Source organism: Ascaphus truei, chromosome 4 (genome assembly GCF_040206685.1).
Source record: "Ascaphus truei isolate aAscTru1 chromosome 4, aAscTru1.hap1, whole genome shotgun sequence".
NCBI lineage: Eukaryota > Metazoa > Chordata > Amphibia > Anura > Ascaphidae > Ascaphus > Ascaphus truei.
The window spans coordinates 288,199,609-288,224,377 of record NC_134486.1 but is presented as its reverse complement, the minus strand read 5'-3'; the positions used below and the strand labels follow the sequence as shown (position 1 = coordinate 288,224,377).

At 45.4% G+C, this 24,769-nt stretch overlaps 1 protein-coding gene across 1 annotated transcript in view; it reads right to left on the bottom strand.

Annotated features, from left to right (window-relative positions):
- FIG4 (FIG4 phosphoinositide 5-phosphatase) overlaps positions 1–24,769 on the bottom strand; it is a 380,709-nt gene that overhangs the window by 293,035 nt on the left and 62,905 nt on the right. The window contains exons 4-7 of the mRNA XM_075595029.1: positions 20,156–20,254; positions 17,075–17,198; positions 4,056–4,212; positions 2,425–2,475 (exon numbers count right to left, since the gene is read on the bottom strand). Coding sequence (XP_075451144.1) covers positions 2,425–2,475; positions 4,056–4,212; positions 17,075–17,198; positions 20,156–20,254 — 431 coding nt within the window. The remainder of the gene's footprint in view (positions 1–2,424; positions 2,476–4,055; positions 4,213–17,074; positions 17,199–20,155; positions 20,255–24,769) is intronic.

Here is a 24,769-nt window from a genome sequence, read left to right as displayed (position 1 = left end):
GTGCACGGGTCAAAAATGTCAAGCAATTTGACAAAAATCTAAATTTACAAAACAGGATTGTAAAACGTCCTAAAATGAGAACAATCACCACAGAGGTAAAACAGGTTTTACAGACCGTCTCAGCTCCCCCTTTATCTACGACTACTACTGCTCGTGTCTCCATGCATCTCTCGCTCTGCACGTTCCGCTGGGCCTTCTTGTAGGATGAACTGACTGAGTCTCAGCCAGTCCATCTTGATATCACTCAGACTACCTGAGGACTGACTCCACGTGTGCTCTCAGCCCCTCTCATAGGCTTTTCTCTCCTTAGTCCCGCCTCTTCCATAGCCTTTTTCTATTGGCTGTCTCTGTCTCTCAAGCGGCACATCCCCTTGCCCCAGAAGTAGCTGCATGATGCAGCACAGCATTCTGGGAGTTTTTGTTGTTCGAAGACAACCACGGGGCAGTGTACTTGTGTCAGCAGCTTGCAAAGGGGTTACACTTGCATGCCAACATATTTCATTTGGATATTGTGAATTTTTCCTGAGTTCCAGTATATGAGTCTAGCCATACGCTACAAAAAATCATTTGAAAAGTAGGTCTAGACAAAATCTTTATAAAAATGGCAGATATAAAATTAATAAAAGTTAGAATTTACTGCATCCCCTACTATAATCTCCCTGTTTAATTTAATGTACCGGGTTTGCCCAATTATAAGGCAAGGATTTTTCAATAAAATTACATTGAAAAGTCCATACTAGCCCTATAATCGGGCTCTGCCATTGCCAGTCTGCACATCCACTCCTGTGTAAGCGATTGACACAGTAGCCGTCTCGCACACATGCAGAGGGCTACTGTGTTGATAGCTTACAGTGGGCCAAAGGCTTTCTTGAGTTGCTATAGCAACTGTTTAGAAACCACACAACTTTGGCTTCTTAAATTGGGTCCCCTGTGAGGCAGGATATTCACTTATTGAATAAAAAAAACCTGTGAAATTGCGCACCAAAGATTGTAAATAATTGTAATAGTGTAAATAATTATTCACTGATTGATCATGGGAGAATGGATCAGTTAGCAGTTACAGTTAGCACAGGCTGGAATCGAGGGGGTCGCCTTATATTCAGTGTCACCCTATGATTGGGCAAATAAGGTAATTGTTTAAGCAATCATATTAGGTACTATTAATGTTCAGGTTATGACTGATGGTAAGAAATAAGAGAAACGGACAGAGAAAACCAACAAAGCATGGATATAGGGCTATATTTCCAAAGTGGTGCTATGCCATAAGACCGCTTCCATTCTGGAAGATACGTTATGGCCCCAATCAAGTGAACGAGCAATAAAAGGGCCATATTTACCAAGCAGAGTTACTCCATACAACACCTTTTGGCCTAACAGACACACAACAGCACATTCATTTGAATTGGCTGTAAAGGGCCGTATTTACAAAGACATGCTGGAAGGTTTCTTATAGAGTAGCAGAGCTTTGTAAACATGGCCTCTTATGGTCCATCCAAATAAATTGGCTTATGGAATAGCACCACTTAGTACATATGGCCCCTTGGCCCTTATTCTATGTGCAGAGATGGGGGTTCTCTGTCTGGTAGCGCAGAATCGGGACTATTGCACTTTACAGAATAAGGCCCATAGTCTCTTTCGGGCACTTATATGCTTTATTTTAAAGGCAGGCGACACAACAACTAAGAAAAACTGTAGTTTGACTGTTTTCATGGAAGATAATACATTAATATGAGCAGCACTGGTGTAAGGTGGAAAAATAACACAACTGTTAGCGCTAATGCAACCATAGTCATAAACGTGATATTACAATACCAAATACTTGGCTATTTCAATAAGGTAGATATAGAATGATATCACTAAAAGCACTTTGAGGTGATCACAGAATAAATCAAGTTACAGTAAAGTATTTAAATTACTGGTGTAAGGTGTTTGCAATGCCGGTATTTAAAATTGTAACAAATATACATGTAAAGCAGCATTTGCTCTTGCCCAGTTTTCTTTTGTTTTAATACTGTAAATGCAGCAGTTCCTTACATTTACAGCAATTATTTAAAGCTGCCAATCGATCCGTTCTCCCCTGATCAATCAGTGAATATCCTGCTTCCCAGGGGACCCAATATGGCTGCCTATTTAAGAAGACAAAGTTGTGTGGCTTAAACAGTTGCTGTAGCAACTCAAGAAAGCCGAACACATTAAAAATCATTAACAATGGCAAGAGGAGTGGGCGGGAAATGCAGTGATTATTTAATACTATGCAACTGATTTATTTAAAAAAGCACAAATAAGATTGCACAGTTCACATAACTATAAATACCAATGAGGAAACTGAAAAATCTAGTCAGATATGCATTTAATATTCCATTGTAAACATAGCACAGACTGCAATAGCTATATAATTGGAGTGACAACATTTTGTATGCTTACCTAAAGTAGAAATTGCTGGACATGTCCACATTTTGAAATATTCTTAAATACCTAGACAAAATACGCAGAATAAATTAAATATATTGAGGCCAGTTATCTAAGCAGTAATACCAGTGAAACGCCACATTTAGTAAATACATATAATCCTACTGAAATTACATGTACACTCCAATAGCAAAAATAATCATTAAAAAAATGTATTTGTCAATTATTGGCATCACATGTATTATCAGCCACCTACAGCTTACTTCTGGATAAAGGAAGAACCTCCACCAATGAATGATTTTACAAAAATTAAAATATAATCTTAGGAAACATCTCACAGTTCTGTTAAATGAATCTTCTGATATATTCCGTAAGATTTGGCTTCCCTGTAAATGTTCACAATGTATCAGAATTCGATCATATAAATATGTAAATGTATTTTATCTGAATTGTAAATTTATGATCAAAGAGAAATGTATATGAATTGTACCATGACCCCCTTATACTCCCTTTCCTAATTCCTATTACTTTTTTGTATTTTTCCAGATTCACCTTTATAATTTATTAAAACGTTCAAAATAAACAGGTTAAAAAAAAAAATTGTTGTCGCCAATTACAAGAATCAATGAGATGTGGTTAAAAAGAGAATTCTCCATCCATGGTAAATGCAACAATTGTGGAATTACAGCTTACACCAAAATGAATGCCAAAAATCAAAGAAGTACTGTATTTACTTGGGTCAAAAGTATACCCTTACTGCGAGGTTTAACAAGCTCCCCAAAAACCTGAAAGTATATTTACAGGATAAATCGGTTACATGAAATCCAGTAAATTGGCACAAAATGTAGCACATCCCTGCGGGAAGGAGGCGATCAAAACGAGCCCTTTTTCATTAGATAAGAAGCGTTTACATTAATAGAAAAAAAAAATCCTATTGAAAAGGATTTGACGTCAGACTAAAATTTGACAACTTATTTTGGTGTTTGTAGAGAAAAAAAAAGATTTATCCGAAATTTGCTAGTCAGTAATTATGCTCTTTTAGTGCATTTTCCTAATTAATAACCTTGAACAATTTTAATATATTTTCAACCAAGTTTACATAAATATCATATTTGATAAAGCTTATAAACAATCAACACATGCAATTTACACCACATAGCATAATCATTTGTTGTAGACTGCAAGATTGTGATCCCTCTTTATGGGACCAACGCCAGAGTGCAGAACCACTGAGCTCTCCAAACCTCAAAAAGTCTCTTCTACAAGTCTACCGTCACTGTAATTCCAACTATGAACAAGGCTCACCAGGTCCACATTGAGACCCAGTACTAGAAAGACAGTGGCTGTGGAAGAACTGAGAAGAAAGCAGAGCTATCAGTCACCGCTCTGCTTCCCAAAGTTGTGCCCCTAAATGCCATGCACAGTGTCCACTATGTGCTATACAAGGCATTGTGGTGCACAACTTCAGGCAGCAGAGTGGTGATTGACAGCAGTGGCCGTTTCCGCTCTACTTATTCATCCCCAATTTGTCACTTGTCTGACAAATAGATTTGTTGAGCTCTACCTGTTAAGGACAAATATGTTAGTCCCCTAAAAATGATCACAACCTAAAACACATACACATTTTTTTTGCAATAGAACCATACCTGGCTTCATCAGGATGAGTAACTCGTACAGAATCATTGGGAATATAGATTATGTTTATATCTTCTATTTTATATATTGCATGTCCCCCAATGTCAGCCATTTTCCTTCTCTTTGTGATTAGCACAATGTAATAACCTTCTAAGAAACGCACAAAACCTGTGGAGAGAAGTCCAAGAAAGGCAATTGCAAGAAATACAGTAACGCTAGAACAGCATGAAAAAGCTGCCATTTTCTGTCATGGAATGCACTGTATTTTATGTTCATTGATTCAAAAATTATTTAAGAGATTTAAAAAAAAAAAAAAAACTCAAAACAGAGGGTGCATATTTATATGACTATTGAAGGGATACATGAAAATCAATGGGGGGAAAAGTGTAGCTTTTTGAAAGCATATACTGTATATTGCAGTATAATTAACATGCTAAGGATTGTGATGTTAAAGCTGCTCTATTTCAATCTGAAACTCGCAAGCCCTTTATCCCCTATATCCAATGTTCCAACTGTCCATGAAATGTCTGTGAATTCACGGTATAACCCTGTTCTTTTAATGTAACCATGTATTTTTTGAAGTGAAACTTCTTTAGTGGCACCTCATTCCTAATGGGACAAAAATGGATTGTAGGGACAGAAATGAAACGGATGTGACGTCAGTGCTGGCAGATGAGGCCGGGCTGTGTTCTGGCAAATCTCATGCGGCGGCGGCGGCGGCGGCGATAGCCGCCATCGCCGCTACTAACAGGCGCCGCTCTCCCCACACGGCCAATGACATATGCGGCGGTGGCGATAGCCGCCGGCGCTTGTATCGGCCGGCATTCCAACCATGCCCCCCACACCGTTCCCCGCCCGCTGCCCGCGCCTGCTGACATCTAACTGCCGCTGCATCCCCCACACAGCAGCTGACATGCGGCGGCACCGCTCTCCCCCACCCGCTCAACATTTACCTTAACGCTCCTCCACATCGGCAGCCGTCCCCCTCAACGCATGCGCAGAGGCTCTGTCCATAGCCATGTTGTGGATGGCAGGTTTCGTGGGGGTGTGATTGGCAGAGGGCGCTGCTGCGAGGCAACCGGTGATTGGCTGTCGCGTCCCGCCGCTGACGATTGGTTGAGGGGCTGTCAGTCAGTTAAGGGGTCCCTTAATTCCCCTCATCCGGCACGGGCTCTGGGGTGCTGCCCGCCGTGGAGTACGCTGCTCCGTGGTGGGGTAGCTATCTGAGGCCGAGGCTCCACCCCCTGCCCTGTCGCTCCTGCTTCGGTAACGGGAGGAGGGGGTAACGGGACCACCGTGTCACCGGGGGGCTGGGAGTCCGCAGCTCCGTGTCTGCAGCTCCGCCGGGGGTAGTGGGAGGAGGGGAGGAGGGGGGTAACGGGACCACTGTGTCGCCGGGGGGGCTGGCTGCAGCAGGACACACAGCCGTTTCCGCAGCTCTGCCGGGGGTAGTGGGAGGGGGGAGGAGGAGGGGGGGCACAACACAGAGAGAGAGAGACACACACTGACTGACTCACACTCACACACTAACTGATTCACACTCACACACTAACTGATTCACACTCACACACTGACTGACTCACACTGACGGACTCACACTCACACTGACTGACTCACACTCACACTGACTGACTCACACTCACATGCTGACTCACACTCACACTCACACACTGACTCACACTCACACACTGACTCACACTCACATACTGACTCACACTCACACACGGACTCACACTCACACACTGACTCACACACTGACTCACACTCACACACACTCACACACTGACTCAAACTCACACACTGACTCACACACTGACTGATTCACACACTGACTGACTCACACACTGACTGACACACACACACACACACACTGACTGACACAAACACACTGACTGACACACACGCACACACTGACAGGCACACACACTGACTGGCGTACACACTGACTGACACACACACTGACTGACACACACGCACACACGCTGACTGACACACACGCAAACACGCTGACTGACACACACGCAAACACGCTGACTGACACACATACACACACTGACCGACACAGAGAGACATTCACACAACACAGAGAGAGAGAGACATACACTGACTGACACACTCACACACACACATACACTGACTGACACTCACACACACACACACACTGACTGACACACACTCACACACACACTGACTGACACACATGCACACACACTGACTGGCACACACACTGACTGGCACACACACTGACTGGCACACACACTGACTGACACACACACTGACTGACACACACGCACACACACTGACTGACACACACGCTGACTGACACACACGCACACACGCTAACTGACACACACGCACACACGTTGACTGACACACATACACACACTGACCGACACATAGAGACATTCACACAACACAGCGAGAGAGACATACACTGACTGACACACACTCACACACTGACTGACACACTCACACACACACACACACTGACTGACACACACTCACACACACACACACACACTGACTGACACACATGCACACACTGACTGACACACATGCACACACTGACTGACACATACACTGACTGACACATGTGTGCCGAGCACGCGCGTTTTAAGTCAATTTCTGCGACAAAGGTCAAAGAAGTTTCACTTACTATGCGCGTGCACAGCACACACAGCTTTTTTTTATAACTCTGTGCCCAGGACATACTTGAAAACGAGAGGTAGCTCTTGTGACGATGGAGAGGATTTGGCCCTGGATTAAAGGGGTTACACCCCAATTGGCCACTCTCTAACCTCACCAGGGAGACAAGGGGTTAACTGGGCTGGGGCCCAGACGTGTGATTTAACCCTTGTCATAACCTGAAAATGTATATTCCCTGTTCCCCCCTGGTTTATTGTTAATCAGTGTCTGCATCACACACACACTAGAATCCATCCGGGAGCACAAGGGTTAATAGTCCTTTAATGATTATAGCTCTTTGTGAAGTTTTCCCCCTTTTCAGGCACCATTTTGCAGGTTCCCATAAGCCGCCATTAGGGCTCAATGCTTTTTAATGGTGAATCTTGCTGTGAAGTCCGGTTCCTGAGAAGACCAGCAGATGGCGTCCGAGAGGGAGAGCGGCGGTTTCCCATTGAAAGTCTATGGGCTCATTGACTTCAATGGAGAAACCCTCGAAAGAGCTTTTCAGGAATGAGTTGGCTGCCTTCCAAACCGCTTAACCGCAAAGCGGATACAATGTCTTTTAAAAGAGTTAAAATCACTTGAGTCACGTTCAACGTTAATTGGCGTGGGAATAAACTGTTCTGGGGGCCCTAGAAATAAAATAATTTTTGCCCCTAGTTCCTAGGCTTCCCCCCACTCGACCACAACCGGGTCCCCGAATCCTGGACCCCCGCTAAGGGTCGAACCGAGAAGAGCAGGTCGTGCCATAGGCTTCAATGGCGACGGCAGAAACAGCTCCGAAAAATGACTAAGTGTGAAATGCTGTAATTTAGGGATCCATATCTCCGATTCCGGAGGGACCAGAGGATCAAGGTTTGGGGTATCTGTAGTCACTGCTCCGGCATCACTACAGAACCATCCTTGACCCTCTTGGACGAACCCGACGGAGTATGGACCCCCTTGAAAGTTCGGGACTTTTTCCCATTGATTCTAATGGGGGAAAAGCCGCACGGTGAAAAAATGACTAAGTGTAAAATGTTGAAATGTGTAAGTCCATATCTCCGGTTCTGGAATGCCCAGAGGGATGGGATTTGGGTGACATGTAGCCAAGGTTCCGGCTTTAATGCATGCCCATTCCCAGCCCCCTCAGACCAACCAGACGGAGTATGGACGACTGTAAAGATTTGTGGATTTTCTCATAGACTTCAATGGCGGCGGTTCCCCATTGAAAGTCTATGGTAGGAAACCCCATTGACTACAACGGCGGAGTTGCTCCATTGAAACCCATGGCGGCGGAGCCCGTTGTTTTCCATGGGGATTTAGTGAAAAGCTGAGATTTCTTTTAGCGGAGATTTTTGTATTAAAATGAAAAATGATTTAATGTGCATTTGTGTAACTCCGGCTCCATAGGTCGTAGCAAGTCGCTTTTTGGATCATATGGTGTCCCAGTTCTGGCAATGAGAACTGGGAAGTTTGGATCTGCTAGGCCCAACGGAACCGGATATTTTAATACGTTTATGTTTTATGCTTAATACTGTATTCTAAGGTATGGACAAAGACTTAGAGGAAATTCCTTTGTCCACCAAGATAGCAGATGGCCCCAAGAGGCGCCCTAATGTCTAGGATTTGAGTGCTGTTCAAAGGGTCTTGTCACCCTCCCTGTTTACCTAAGGGCGGAGGAGGCTCAAGCCAGAGCAGTCTTTAAGTGTCCCACTTCACACCTTTCAACAAAGGTTTTCCTGCCAGGACTCCAAATGATAGACTGGCTGGCATTCCTGATGCAAATGTGGGGCTTCAGAAATGAGACCCCAGAGTTCTACTGCGCATGTGCCAACTAGCAGGGGGGCATGGGTCAGAATGCTTTCCCACGTTAGTGAGTGGCTGGAGGTAATTGAAAACCAATCCCCTGTGCTTAAGGTTAAGAATACAGGGACAAAAGATATATAAACTGCTGTTCCCTATATTCCGTTGTTGGTCATGTTTTGCAAGTTCTTCAAGTGTTCAGCCTGTTCTATACCATCTTGTTTGCTGAGAGAAACGCTATGCACTGTCTTCCTGCCAGAGGTCTTTTCATGTCTTTGGTGTCTTGATGACTATGAAGAGTGCTGTATGAACTGCCAGTCCAGCTGTGACTGCTTCATCATTTCCATTCTACGTAAGTGTCTATATTTTGCCTGTTATTTGTATAATCTGTTGTGTTCACCTTTATCAAGGAATAAATTATATTTTATCATATCTAAGTCTCGTCCCAGTTCAAACCCAGGTATATATATATTTATATATAGTTTTGGTGTAAATTACAGCCTGTCACAAGCTACCGTGACAAGCTTGTAATTAACTGGTGGCAGCTGGCGGGACTGAACTGGACCTGGATTACAGTATTCTGCGGGGTACTGTGATCCAGTGGGAATTTGATGGTAATTGCAAGTTCCTGGGACTAAAGATATTGAACACACAGTGTACAACATATAACACAAGATATGGCACCTCCTCACTGTTCCCCTACTTGTGAGAAGCATTGCTTCCAGAACCAAAGTGCCGGCCATCCGTCTGACTGGAGCCGGGCACTGAGACCAGAGGAGTGCATCAAGTCGGCGCGGGGACCAGCAGCCAGCAAGGCTGAGAGAGAGACAGCAATCGGTGAGTATGAAACCCGGCAGGCTGAGCAAAGATCCACAGCTGCAGCTGCTGTAACCATCACACCGCCCGGAGAGCAGGGAAGGGACCCAGCTCCGGGACGGCAGAGACTTGGGGAGGGATCGGGTGGTCTTGGAAACCACGGAAGTCTTGCACCAGGAGAGGTAACGGCCGTTGCAGTGGCCCGTCCATTTTCCCTGAAAGAGCTAGCACTGGTGTGTGCGTTGGGCAAGATGTGGTTCCCGGCAAAGTGGACCCAGTTCCTGGTGTCGGTACCGCACCGACCCGCTTATCTCCTCCCTGAGCCCGGCGCTCAGGCAACTCCGCTATGGACTCCGTTGCCCCTTGCTGGGGTTAGTCCACCGGTGGCGGAGAAGCACCGGCAGCTGCTGCGGCACTGCCAACAAATGGACCACAATAATGCCCAGTGCCCTGACCGTGCGCAGTCAGGCGAAGAAGCCCCTCAGGGCAAACGCTCACGAGCTGCGGAAAAGATGACCCAGTTAGCGGCATCCTCTGATGGCTCCCGCCCAGCCGGGGCGACAACCCTCCTCGGGACGTCTTCTGGAGAACCTGGACGGGCTGCATCAGCAACAGCGGCGGAAAGCAGCGGCCATCCACCGGATCCCGGCGAAGAATCCGCCACTCCGGCATCCTGCTGGCCGCAGTTTTATTTGGGGGGAGGGTTGGGGTGTGCGGGAGGTGGGTGTTTCCCATTGTTTGGCGGAGTCGGCGATTCCCAGCGATGACCGGAGCCCCACAAACCACTCCGGCGACCCTGCATCAAAGCCGGGTACTGCTGCTGCAGCTACCCGGGGCTCGCCCATGACGGCGGCGGCGGCAGAAGATCCGCGATTCCGGCAAAGTGCCGGAGCCCTTTCTGAGTGGGGGGAGGGACAGGGATTGCGGGAGGGGGTTTTGTTACCTGGTTTGCATGGAGCTGTGTTTCTCCACAAAGACCTGGGACCCCGGTCCTGCATCGTTTCCCCTGTGCCAACCCCAGGCGCTGCTGCGGCGGCGACCCGTTGCTTACCGGCCCAGATGTTGCCGGCGGCGGCCACTCCAGTCCCCCTGCACCTAGGGGTGACTGGGGGGGTGGCAGGAGATAGGGGCACCAGGGGAGGGGAAGGAAGGGCAGCTTGTAGGGCAGTCAGGATTCCCCATTACCCTGGCGGAGCAGCAAGGGGACTCTCAGTTAAGAGCCCCACTGTTGCAGCCTTGCTATGGGCCTGAGGTATCAGGGGTTGTGGCAAAGTTAGACCACCCCCAGATTTCAGGGGTAGTGGCAAAGTTAGACCACCCCCAGATTACCTGCCGGCCAGAAGCTAAGGTGGGTGCATCTGCACCAGCAACCCTGAGCTCACCTCCGGTAATGGGGGCACAGCTTCAGGGAGAGGGGCTCGCCCCGGTAGCACCCAGCTCTAGGGTAGGATTGCCTGGGAGAGGGTTGGGTGGGCCAGTGGGAACCGGGGAGGGAAGGCAGCAAGTGAGCCAGCCAGATTTCCCCATTACCTTGGCGGAGCGGCAAGGGGACTCTCAGTTAAGAGCCCCACTGTTGCAGCCTTGCTATGGGCTGGGGGTATCATGGACAGTGGCCAGTTTGTGCCACCCCAGAGATACCTGCCAGCCAAAAGCTAAGGCGGTTGCATCTGGAGAGGTGCCCCATAGCTCATCCCTGGTAAGGGGGAGACAGTGTCAGGGAGATGGCCTCACTCAGGTGTCCCTAGGACCCAGGTTAGGGTTAGCTAGGGAGAAGCGGAGTGAGGGGAGGCTGCAGGTAGGTAGCCAGCAGCAGATCTCAGTGAGAGAAGGAGGGCTAGTGGTAGCCAGGGAGGGAAAGCAGCAGGTATTGCAGCTAGAGTTTCCCGTTACCCTGGCAGAGCCTCAGGGGGTGTCTCAGATCGGCAGCCCCCTGTTGCAGCCTGGCTATGGGCTGGGGGTATCCGGGGCAGTGCCAGGCTTGTGCCACCCCAGGGATACCCGCCAGCCAAGAGCTAAGGCGGTTGCATCTGGAGAGATGCCCCTGAGCTCATCCCTGGTAAGGGGGAGACAAGGTCAGGGAGGTAGGTGCACTCAGGTAGTTCCAGGGTCTGGGTTAGGATTGCCCAGGGAGGAGAGGAGTGCAGGTGGGCTGCAGGGAGGTAAGCAGCAGGCTGAGGTGCTGGGCCTAGGGGAGGCTAGGCAGGGAGGCACCGTGGAGCAGGGTGAGATAGGAGGTCAGTGGGGTGTTAGGCAGCTGGCAGAAGCTAGGGATGGGCTAGGTAGGCAGAAGGTCCCTTGTTCTGACTGGCCAGGAGTGACCCCTCTGACAGAACCCCCTGGGTTCCCAAAGGAGAGGTTGTGGGTAGATAGGCAGCCAGAGAGGATAGTCAGGAGTATAGCAGAGCAGCTACAGGGTGGCACAGAGCCAGGGCAGGTAGGGTCCCTACAGAATAGTGACATAGCCCTTTCCCAGACTTGGTTGACAGGAAAGCGACGGTCTGTGCTGGATAGCTGGTCTCCTGCAGATGCAGAGACATGCAAGTCTCTGGGCAGTGTGCAGCCTGGACTGCACCGGGGCCTCTTCACCATGGACTTGGTTCCCAAGGCACTGGGTGGGGGGCAGAGGGAGGCGAAGGAGAATGCCCGGCAGCCAAGGTGGAGCCCTGCTCCCCAAGATGTGGACTTTACAATCCACTGTGGCCAGGACAATGTACTGGACAATGCCGGAGGACAATGTTGCCAGGCCAATCCCTCAGGACTTATTGAGTGCGTCAAGGGCGCCAGTGGTACCCCAGGGCCTGGGGGAGGCGACTGGGGCACCAGGCTCCATTGAGCAGGGGAGGTGTGACGATGGAGAGGATTTGGCCCTGGATTAAAGGGGTTACACCCCAATTGGCCACTCTCTAACCTCACCAGGGAGACAAGGGGTTAACTGGGCTGGGGCCCAGACGTGTGATTTAACCCTTGTCATAACCTGAAAATGTATATTCCCTGTTCCCCCCTGGTTTATTGTTAATCAGTGTCTGCATCACACACACACTAGAATCCATCCGGGAGCACAAGAGTTAATAGTCCTTTAATGATTATAGCTCTTTGTGAAGTTTTCCCGTCTTTTCAGGCACCATTTTGCAGGTTCCTATAAGCCGCCATTAGGGCTCAATGCTTTTTAATGATGAATCTTGCTGTGAAGTCCGGTTCCTGAGAAGACCAGCAAATGGAGTCCGAGAGGGAGAGCGGCGGTTTCCCATTGAAAGTCTATGGGCTCATTGACTTCAATGGAGAAACCCTCGAAAGAGCTTTTCAGGAATGAGTTGGCTGCCTTCCAAACCGCTTAACCGCAAAGCGGATACAATGTCCTTTAAAAGAGTTAAAATCACTTGAGTCACGTTCAACGTTAATTGGCGTGGGAATAAACTGTTCTGGGGGCCCTAGAAATAAAATTCTTTTTGCCCCTAGTTCCTAGGCTTCCCCCCACTCGACCACAACCGGGTCCCCGAATCCTGGACCCCCGCTAAGGGTCAAACCGAGAAGAGCGGGTCGCGCCATAGGCTTCAATGGCGGCGGCAGAAACAGCTCCGAAAAATGACTAAGTGTGAAATGCTGTAATTTAGGGATCCATATCTCCGATTCCGGAGGGACCAGAGGATCAAGGTTTGGGGTATCTGTAGTCACTGCTCCGGCATCACTACAGAACCATCCTTGACCCTCTTGGACGAACCCGACGGAGTATGGACCCCCTTGAAAGTTCGGGACTTTTTCCCATTGATTCTAATGGGGGAAAAGCCGCATGGTGAAAAAATGACTAAGTGTAAAATGTTGAAATGTGTAAGTCCATATCTCCGGTTCTGGAATGCCCAGAGGGATGGGATTTGGGTGACATGTAGCCAAGGTTCCGGCTTTAATGCATGCCCATTCCCAGCCCCCTCAGACCAACCAGACGGAGTATGGACGACTGTAAAGATTTGTGGATTTTCTCATAGACTTCAATGGCGGCGGTTCCCCATTGAAAGTCTATGGTAGGAAACCCCATTGACTACAACGGCGGAGTTGCTCCATTGAAACCCATGGCGGCGGAGCCCGTTGTTTTCCATGGGGATTTAGTGAAAAGCTGAGATTTCTTTTAGCGGAGATTTTTGTATTAAAATGAAAAATGATTTAATGTGCATTTGTGTAACTCCGGCTCCATAGGTCGTAGCAAGTCGCTTTTTGGATCATATGGTGTCCCAGTTCTGGCAATGAGAACTGGGAAGTTTGGACCTGCTAGGCCCAACGGAACCGGATATTTTAATACGTTTATGTTTTATGCTTAATACTGTATTCTAAGGTATGGACAAAGACTTAGAGGAAATTCCTTTGTCCACCAAGATAGCAGATGGCCCCAAGAGGCGCCCTAATGTCTAGGATTTGAGTGCTGTTCAAAGGGTCTTGTCACCCTCCCTGTTTACCTAAGGGCGGAGGAGGCTCAAGCCAGAGCAGTCTTTAAGTGTCCCACTTCACACCTTTCAACAAAGGTTTTCCTGCCAGGACTCCAAATGATAGACTGGCTGGCATTCCTGATGCAAATGTGGGGCTTCAGAAATGAGACCCCAGAGTTCTACTGCGCATGTGCCAACTAGCAGGGGGGCATGGGTCAGAATGCTTTCCCACGTTAGTGAGTGGCTGGAGGTAATTGAAAACCAATCCCCTGTGCTTAAGGTTAAGAATAGAGGGACAAAAGATATATAAACTGCTGTTCCCTATATTCCGTTGTTGGTCATGTTTTGCAAGTTCTTCAAGTGTTCAGCCTGTTCTATACCATCTTGTTTGCTGAGAGAAACGCTATGCACTGTCTTCCTGCCAGAGGTCTTTTCATGTCTTTGGTGTCTTGATGACTATGAAGAGTGCTGTATGAACTGCCAGTCCAGCTGTGACTGCTTCATCATTTCCATTCTACGTAAGTGTCTATATTTTGCCTGTTATTTGTATAATCTGTTGTGTTCACCTTTATCAAGGAATAAATTATATTTTATCATATCTAAGTCTCGTCCCAGTTCAAACCCAGGTATATATATATTTATATATAGTTTTGGTGTAAATTACAGCCTGTCACAAGCTACCGTGACAGCTCTCAATGTATTACTTCCTGGTAAAACATTTTTTATAAATAAATAATAAAAATGAATCTTGATTCTTTTACACAAATAGCTGGGCATACGATGTTATTACAGCTTCAACATTTCACTGTGTTACTTAGGCCAGATAAGTGTTTTTTTCCTGATTGTGTGGATTCCTCTATTATAAGAAATGTCTCACTGAAGATATAAATACACAATCCCAGCCAGCGCAAGAACCCCAAAACCCACCACATCATATATATGTGTGTCAAAAAGAAGTGCTTCTGAGCGTGGCCAAATGTATACAACAAAAGACAGAAATGCCCTGTGCTACATCCTATGTGACAAAATACATAGTACTATACTTCTGTGCTAATCTTCTCATGCTGTGTATATGATGTAGTAGGTTTTGGGGTTCTTGAGCTTGCTGGGATTGTGTGTTTATTCATTTTGATTTTCAACTGGTATCAGTTATTTGGAGGTTGGTGGCCCCAAGGACTATTATTTTGTTGCAGACTGATGCCATTTCCTTTCATTGCTTAATTTGTTATGCAACTACAACCTGCTTCCCTGGTAAGGGAAATAAAGCACTTTTCATTGCAAGAATGTGGTGTGTAAGCTCTTTTCTGACCATACCGACAAGGTCGCTCCGTCACACTTGGATATAACATTTTATGCTTTTAGTGCTCCTTTTGAGTGACAAATGGATATATAACATGGTTAAAAATATGTATTGTGTATTCTTATGCATCACACGGGATACAAGATATCTTTCATTTCTAGTGCAGATCTCAAACTAAATGGTGACCTGATCGTCACTTCTCTCTGTTATTCAAAGGAGATATTTCAAGAATATGAGGTTCCTTTGATGCCGACAGCCAAAGAAAGATCTGGGTACCGTCACCAGGCTTCCATAATATATATGTTTCCATTTTAGTGGGTCATCAAAGATAAACACCCCTTCCCACCAACCCCCCACCAGTAACGCTCACTTTCTAGATCAACAAAACAGGAAGTGTGTTGAGCCGTCATAATTTTTTTTTTTGTATTTTTACAGCTCATAGTGTGAAAGTGACGTCACTTCCGGTTCCGGTTACCATCAGTTCCAAGGCTGTATAAAGCAGCGAGATTTCAAGGGGACGAATATACTCTTTGACAAAGGGCATTTACGCCCGAAACGCGTCAGAGTTCCTTTCTATACCCAACCATGTTTTTGGATGTCTCCTATGTCTACCCTTAAATAAATTGTTTTTAACATAATTTTTGGGTGTGCTGTACCCCTATTTTTCCATCCCTGCATGCTGTGCTCCACATCTCTCCACTGAGGACTCTACTATTGATACTATCTCTATGCTGGATGCACGCTTTGGAGTCAACATCTCCTCAATCAGTGAGTACTCTTACCCTATGGAGGTTTTTCCGGTGCTATATACACAATTATTGCCATTAATACTCTAAGTAGTTTCTCTTATCAGTGTGGTGGTCAAAAGGTTAGAATAGCTTCACAGGCTTTACCTCTCCCAATTACACCATAAATCCCACTTGGAGGCTCATGCCCTGGTATGTGGCAACTACTATTTTCTGAGTAACATTTTGGTAAATAGTGTTGATTAAGTTTGCACAAGGAATCTAATATACACTCCACTCATCGCATCATGAGGCCTGGCTCACATCATGGGACATTAAGATATAAATATGATCTATGATGTCCTGTTCAACGTTCTGTCGCACTGATATTGGGACTTTATTGTTCACATCTTTTTCTATAAAATTAACCTATGATGTGTCAGATTTATTAAAATACATCTCATGGTCTTCATTACAGGGCAGATTACTCAAACTCGTTTTCTAATTTCATTTTTGAATCAACCTTATTGCTAGTAGAGTCTTGGACAACTCAGACTTACATAGCAATGCTCCTTTGGGCCGCGATTATAATGGCCGCGCGCACGCGACCTAGTGCGTGATCTAAAACACTAGGCTGGAGGCGATCGAGAGGTGTGGCGGAGGCATGGCCGTGACATCACGTGAGCGGTTCGCCCGCATTGGCTGAATTGCTCACGTGAGGCGTCCGTCGCGTGAAAAAAACTAATTGAATTGTATTTTGAAAAACTGTGTGCGCAGTCACGCTTAGTCGTGCGCTCTATGGCCTGCCTCAGAGGTACGGTCTTATGTTCGCGGCGCGCGCTGCCACTATAATCGCGGCCTATGTCACACTAGATTACTTATAAATACAACTTCTTTATAGGTCACAAAGTATTGTTGCTCCAAGACCATGATTCATAGGTTCAAATTATTTAAAAAACTCTGCTTTATAGAACTCATGAATATCCTTGAAAAAGAAAGGACAATGCTGCCATGCTGCTGCTGCTGCTGCTGCAGTATGCCGAATTATACATAGCTAAGAAACACCGAGGGCGATGTACAAATGTTTCCCTGATGAAAAAGCTGCTGGTGTGCATACTATCGAAGACTTGCTTTTATCTGGTAAACTACCCGTGGAGCAAAAATTATAGCCAGTCTGCATGTTATTTGCTATGGATTTTGATATTTTAGTCTAGACTTGCCTAATGGTAGAATATAAATATATAAAAATGATTTGAGTACAAATATGTATGTGTATTCAAATATATATGTGGCATGCAACTTACCCACAATGCCAAAAGCAGACACAGCCCGAGATAATCCAGATAAGCCTTTCTGTCCCATCTTTGTCCGGTTTCCGAGATCGAGGCGACCAAGAAGCTCTCGTACTTCTGGTTGAGTATAGACATGCTATAGGAAGAAATGACAATCAGAGGACCCTGTTCCTGCTAGTGACCCTGGAAACAGCCTAAAAATCTGATAATTAAAGTAAACAATGCAAGGATTGAAGAAATGTGGAGGACCATGGTGAAAATGCTTCTTGAAAACAAAACTAAACTTCTTTTTGAATTTGTATTCAGCACATTTGTGGTCATGATGCCAATGTATAAACTGTAAGAAGGAGAAGAATTCAAAGACTCCCCATGATTTCTCTCCGGTTAGCTGCTTAATGTCCATGTGCTGGTGAATACTGTCCAGCTTGTCTTCTTGAACATGGGACTACTGTAGTAATAAGCACAAGAGAGGAGTAAAACTAACGCAATTACGGTCATGTGCATGCTCATTAAGCAGCTGAGGGAGTGGGGAGATGCTACTATCCATGCCAGCAACATCTCTGCTCCCTCTGCTCTGAGGAAAAAAAGAAAGTGGGCTGCCAAAGGTTTGGGGAGGCAGGAGAAGTTTCCGAGAGCCACATGCGACCCCAGAGCAGCCTGCTGCCCACCAATTATCTTATTTGTAGCTGCTCTACCTCCTGTGTGGATTATCCACATCTGCAATCCACTCTACCCCAGCTCTAGACAATTTATATACACAGATATCTTTTCACTTTTACAATGTTAAGATACATACTCCATTTTTTTAAACTGTAACATAATGCAACATATTGGTAGAGATGGGCGCACTTCTCAAAATCCGATCCACAGATAGGACAGGGTTCTCCGCGGCTGAACCGCATTAGATGCCGCCACTACAGTCCCCTCCATGGGGAACAAACCGGAGGTTTAAATATCCTGTGTCACACAGGCCAATAGGAAGCCACAATATCAACTATCACGGATTCCCATTGACCTGTGTGATGCAGGGGCTTTAAACCTCCATGAAGCACTGGCAGCACCTTCTCCTGTAAAGATCTTGAGAACCATATGGCCCCTCAAGCTGTAATAAACACTGTTCCCGCTCTGGTGACCTCCTGCTTCCCGTGTGTGTGTATATATCTACATATATATCTACACATATATATATATATATATATATATATATATATATATATATATATATATATATACATATATATATATATATATATATATATATATATATATATATATATATATGTGTACATCAACAGAGCTGCTGTAAATATTCTTCTAATACACCTTTTTTGGATACTACTGAGTGTGCTGTCTCTTCCTTGCTTTGTGGCCCTGGGATTCTGGATCTGCCTGGTAAGGAGCTTATTTATATATATATATATATATATATATATATATATATATATAAATAAGCTCCTTACCAGGCAGATCCAGAATCCCAGGGCCACAAAGCAAGGAAGAGACAGCACACTCAGTAGTATCCAAAAAAGGTGTATTAGAAGAAAACAGGCACATTCACCGACGTTTCGGTCCTAGAAACAGGACCTTTCTCAAGGGAGTGCTCTAAACATAGTGAAGACAAACATACATATATACCCACCACCAAGTAGCAAACAGAGTCCTGATAGGTTAGATCAAAACACTAAACAGCTGCAGACACTCACTAGCCAAATCTGATGTTGACGTCCCTTGTTCACATCCACACTGGTGTTTCCAGTAGCTTTTTCTTTCCCTCTAGGCGCTGTGGTTGTTAAGACCACCTACTGTATCATGCGTTTGCATTGGCTGCACATGACTCTATAGTATTCTTTGTTTATTTATTTTTCTACAGTAGTTATCAATGGAGCTACTCTCGTTGCGCATGCGCGACAACATTGCCTTCTGCTTCATTGTGATTGGACTGGCTGCGTACGATCCTACAGCAGTCTTTGTACATATTTATTTATTTTTAGCTACTTACTAAGCCACTCGCGCCGCGCATGCGCGCCACACGGCCTTTTTACTTATTGCGATCAGAACTGACTGCACACGGCTCCATAGCGGTTATCGGATATATTTATTTATTTTCTATTACTCACTGATGCACTCGCGCTGCGCATGGGCGATGGTGTTGCCTTTTTGCCTCATTGACTCCATGGTGACTTGAGACACATTGTTATGCTTTTGCCCTCTAGCAGTGGTCGCATATATGACGTCAACATCAGATTTGGCTAGTGAGTGTCTGCAGCTGTTTAGTGTTTTGATCTAACCTATCAGGACTCTGTTTGCTACTTGGTGGTGGGTATATATGTATGTTTGTCTTCATTATGTTTAGAGCACTCCCTTGAGAAAGGTCGTTTCTAGGACCGAAACATTGGTGAATGTGCCTGTTTTCTTCTAATATACCTTTTTTGGATACTACTGAGTGTGCTGTCTCTTCCTTGCTTTGTGGCCCTGGGATTCTGGATCTGCCAGGTAAGGAGCTTATTTATACCTATTTCTTGTATGGGATAAGCACCTACTTTTTTGCTATATGTGTGTGCCATCTGCCTTTTTATATACATATATATATATATATATATATATATATATATATACACATACACATACACACACACACACACACACACACACAGAGACACACACACACAGACACACAGAGACACAGAGACACACACACACACACAGAGTACGCTCCTTTAAGAAGGATCTAATGATAGTTCTAGAATGAAAGCGACACTACCATTCTCTGGCTTTACAAGACATTACTTTACTCTGACTGAGGACTTCAGTGGCTTGCAAATAAAGTACTATCCCAGAACATTCAAACTTCTAAGATACTCAAGGCGGACTAGAGGAGTAACCTGAAAATGCTAAAAGAGGGAGGGGGAGAGAGACATAGTAAAAAATAAAAAAAAACTATTGACTGGAAATTAATATGCAATACTGTATCTGGCAGAACATTAAAAAAAAGTCATGCAGAAGTGACAAATGGAAATTCAATACAAGTATTACAACATGGTTTATTATTCACGGTCTTGGGTTTGCAGTGTCCCTGAACTACAGTGCACTCACCTGATCATCAATAATAACCAAGTCCTTCGGTTCAGTCCGATCAATTTTCAAAACACGGTATTTCGTTTCAGCATGATTACTTCCAACAAGAAAATACCTCTGATTTAAAAAAAAAAAAAAAAAATATAGGATCATATGCTTTCCATTTTTAAAAATAATACATCAACAGAGCTGCTGTAAATATTCAAAATGGTTTAGCTTAGTTTGATACCTGCCGTTTACCATTAAGAGAGATTTACATCAAGAACACGTGTGATACAATATCAATATTTAGTAGATAGCACAGGCTACTGAATGCATAAACATATACAGACAATAAATTAATATGCAATAATGCGGACATCAACAATTCCTGTGACCTTCTATTTATCTTTATGCTAAATAGATTGCAGCAAAGTAACAAAGCTCCAACAATGTAATATCTGTAATGTAATAGTAAATGGGATGCAAGAGCTGCAATGTAATAGTAAAAACCAACTCAGGTGATCAAAACAAGTCAAAAGAATGGTTGTGCAAAAACAAAACGTCTCAAATCAAAAGTGTAGAGGGAGAGAGGGGGTGGCCCGGTATTAAAGGGGTTGCACCCCATTTGGCCACCCCTGACCGCACCAGGGAGACAAGGGGTTAACTGGGCTGAGGTCCAGAAATGTGATGTAACCCTTGTTATGACATGTAAATGTATTTTCCCCTGTTCCATTGTAATGTCTGGTTACTCAGTGTTTGCATCACACACACACTAGAATCCATCCGGGAGCACAAGGGTTAATAATTCTTTAATGATTATAGCTCTTTGTGTAAGTTTCCCGCCTTTTCAGGCACCATTTTGCAGGTCCCCAGTGGCCGCCATTAGGGCTCAATGCATTTCAATAGGAATTTGTGCTGTTTTCGTCCTGTTTCCTGTAGTGACCAGCAGGTGGCGTCCGAGAGGGAGAGCGGCGGTTTCCCATTGAAAGTCAATGGGCTCATTGACTTCAATGGAGATGCCTCGAGGTAACCTAGTTGGCTGCCGTCCAGACCGCAAACCGCAAAGCGGATACAATGTCTTTCAAAAGAGCTAAAATCACTGGGTCAAGTTCAACGTCAATTAGCGGGGAAATAAACTGTTCTAGGGCACCTAGGGATAAAATTCTTTTTGCCCCTAGTTCCTAAGCGTCCCCCCACTCGACCAGCACCGGGTCCCCGAATCCTGGACCCCCGATAAGGGTCGAACCAGATAGAGCGGGTCGCGCCATAGGCTTTGCCGGCGGCGGCAGAAACGGCTCAGAAAAATGACTAAGTGAGAAATGCTGAATTTTAGGAATCCATATCTCCGGTTCCGGAGGGTTCAGCGGATCAGGGTTTGGGGTATCTGTAGCCACTGCTCCGGCATCGCTGCAGAACCATCCTTGACCCGCTTGGACCAACCCGACGGAGTATGGACCCCCTTGAAGTTCGGGACTTTTCCCATAGACTTCAATGGCAGAAAACCCCCATTGACTTCAATGTCGGCGATTTACCATTGAAAGTCTATGGCGGAGCTGCCCGTTGTTTTCAATGGGGATTTAGTGAAAAGCTGAGATTTCTTTTTCAATGGAGATTTTTGTATTAAAATGATTTAATGTGCATTTGTGTAACTCCGGTTTCTTAGGTCGTAGCAAGTCGCTTTTTTGACCATATGGTGTCCCAGTTCTGGCAATGCGAACTGGGAAGTTTGGACCTGCTAAACCTAACGGAACCGGATATTTTAATACGTTTATGTTTTATGCTTAATAGTGTATCCTAAGGTAGGGATAAGTTCAAAAGGAAATTCTTTTGGGCCATAAGGTAGCAGATGGCCCTGGGGACGCCGCTATGTCTAGGATTTAAGTGCTGTTCAAAGAGTTTTATCACCCTCACTGTTTATCCGAAGCCCAAACCAGGGCAGGTCTTAAGTGTTCCAGTTAACACCTTTCAACAAAGGTTTTCCTGCCAGAACTCCAAATAGTAGACTTTCTGGCATTCCTGACGTAAATGTGGGGCTTCAGAAATGAGACCCCCAGAGTTCTACTGCCCATGTGCCAACTAGCAGGGGGGCATGGGTCAGAATGCTTTCCCACGTTAGTGAGTGGCTGGAGGTAATTGTAAACCAATCCCCTGTGCTTAAGGTTAAGAATAGAAGGAGAATGGTTTATAAACGGCTGTCCACCCATATATCCTTTGTCTTCGTTTGCTGATATGGTTACCTGATATCACCTGAATGATTTCCTCACTGCTGAAAGAAATGCTACATCATACTTCTCATTCCCCAACCCTTAAGTAAGTGTACTTCTTGTTTGTTACTGTATTATCTGTTGTGTTCACCTTTATTCTAAGGAATAAATACAATTTATTATATCTTAAGCCTCGTTCAGTTCAAACCCAATTATTTTTGTGTAATATTAATAAGCCTGTGGAAGCTATCGTCACAAAAAGCAAAGAGGAAAATAAGCATAAAAATGTATCATTCCGATATGACCAAACATGAGGTTCAACCTTTATTTAAAGTTGGGCAAAAAATCGTTGATAACAAGATACTTTGATTAGTCCTCATATACTGGATGTCCGTCGCAATAATGCATCTAATATCCCCAATATGAGCACAATAATTGAATCCAATTTAGGACTCATACCATTCTTCATATACATTATACCAGCAAGTAGATTACACTGAGCCATACTGCAGATTAGAAAAGTAACCGGCAACATATGTAACCATGCCTGGTTTGGCTACCAGTCTGCCCTCCCTGGCACGCAAGCCTTGGTAAGAGCACACACAGTGCCAGTACCAATCATGGGTTTTCCCCACACAGGCAGATTCTTTGAGTGACAGGGGAGGAGGTGGGGCTAGGTCTGTGTTCTGTCCAATCTGGGGTTCAGACCTAGAACCTTCCCACTACTGTACTTAAGGGAGTTGCAATCCCAAATTCAGTAGTGTCTCTACCGTTGAGAGAGACAAGGTATCACGCAGGGCTGCTGTGAACTCTCCCCTAAGGGGGAGAGTGAGTGATTACCTTTTCCCTGTTCCAGCTAGAGGGCTAGGGAAGAGCAGGGACATCTGCGGGGCCCTTGACCCGTAGTGAAGGTCCAGGGACCATCCTAAGTTTGGAGACCAGATCAATGACTGTATTGGGCACGGACTGCCTTGATACTGTGTGTGCAGAAGAATAAAACCGGTTCCAGTTATCTACTGTATACATCCCGCCTGGTGTGTAATCTTTCTGGAGGGAGAGGAAACCGTTTCTACTGTGGGAGATTGCCTCCATACATCTGGAGCCTACAGCAGATGGAGGCGCTGTGTACCATGGAGTAAATGTAAGGTATATACCCCAGAAGTCTGTCCTGCAGTCCCCACAACCATTAGCGACACCTCATCATTCTGTGAGCCAACAGGTAGCATTCACCATACACCTGGTAACAGGGGGTTCTCCCAGAGGGTGGGGGAAACACCGTTACACATAGATTTATTTATTTATAAAATGTTTTACCAGGAAGAAATACATTGAGAGTTACCTCTCGTTTCAAGTATGTCCAAATAGTTATAACGTTTACAAAAGTTGGATGTGGTAGTCAGATCTTCTGTTATCTATACACCTATCACAAACTAAGCGGCATACCGTATGTATCAAAGAAAATGTGGCGTAATTATCGGGTGAACTAATTGCTTTGAATGCCAACTTGTTCCTTTGCTACATATGCCACAGAATTGCACAACATTTTTCTAGATACATAGCCCCAATAGTATTTAAGTGAACTCTTATCATCTGGGTGCTATTTTAAAGTAGATTCCTCTCTGGGGACAAACTACTGCTACGGCTAATGCATAAAGGTCCCTAATCATGAGAATATGCACCGGTCCATGATATTTGATCCCGGCCGTTTTGTCGCAAACAAATGGGCGTCGGCGCTTTGTCGCGACTCACCCCGCTGCCGGAAACTGAGCCCCCGCCGGCCATTTCGCCGCTAAGGTAAGTGATTTACCCTAAAATCTCCTACCCCAAGCCCTTACACCTCTCCCCTAAGCCCTTACCCTACCCCCTAAATTAACCCCCTACCCTAACAGTAATAAAACTTACTTTAGAATCAGCTAGTGGCTGGGATTCAAGCAGCAGATCGGCTCCGGCGGCTACATGGCAGCGGCAAAACAGCCGCGACCAAATGTCCCATTCCGCCATGCATTAGTCCCAAGACACTGAAATCATCCTACAGAAATGACAGTGTCAGGTGGAAACCCACGTCACAGCGTATGTTCGTTACAATAAAGTGAAAGCACTCTACTATATAACTGGTTTAACAATTGTCATAGAAATTAGTTCTGTACACTTTAAAGCAACAATACAGGTTTCACTTTATTTATTACAGGATTGAAGCACGAATCTGAGCTGAACTATGTTATTTTAAGCTCTGGGGACTCCCTGTTTCCAGAGATACTTCCCTCTGTGGTGGTGCCGGTATCTCTGCAGTCAGTAGAAAATGGCAGCTTAAATGTCCCATTCGCCAATAGGAAGCCGTGGCATCATCCGGTGCGGCATCCTATTGGCCTGCGTGACTGGGACATTTAAACTGAAAAGAGATACTGGCACCCCCACTGAGGTAGGTATCAGTGGAAGCAGGGGGTCC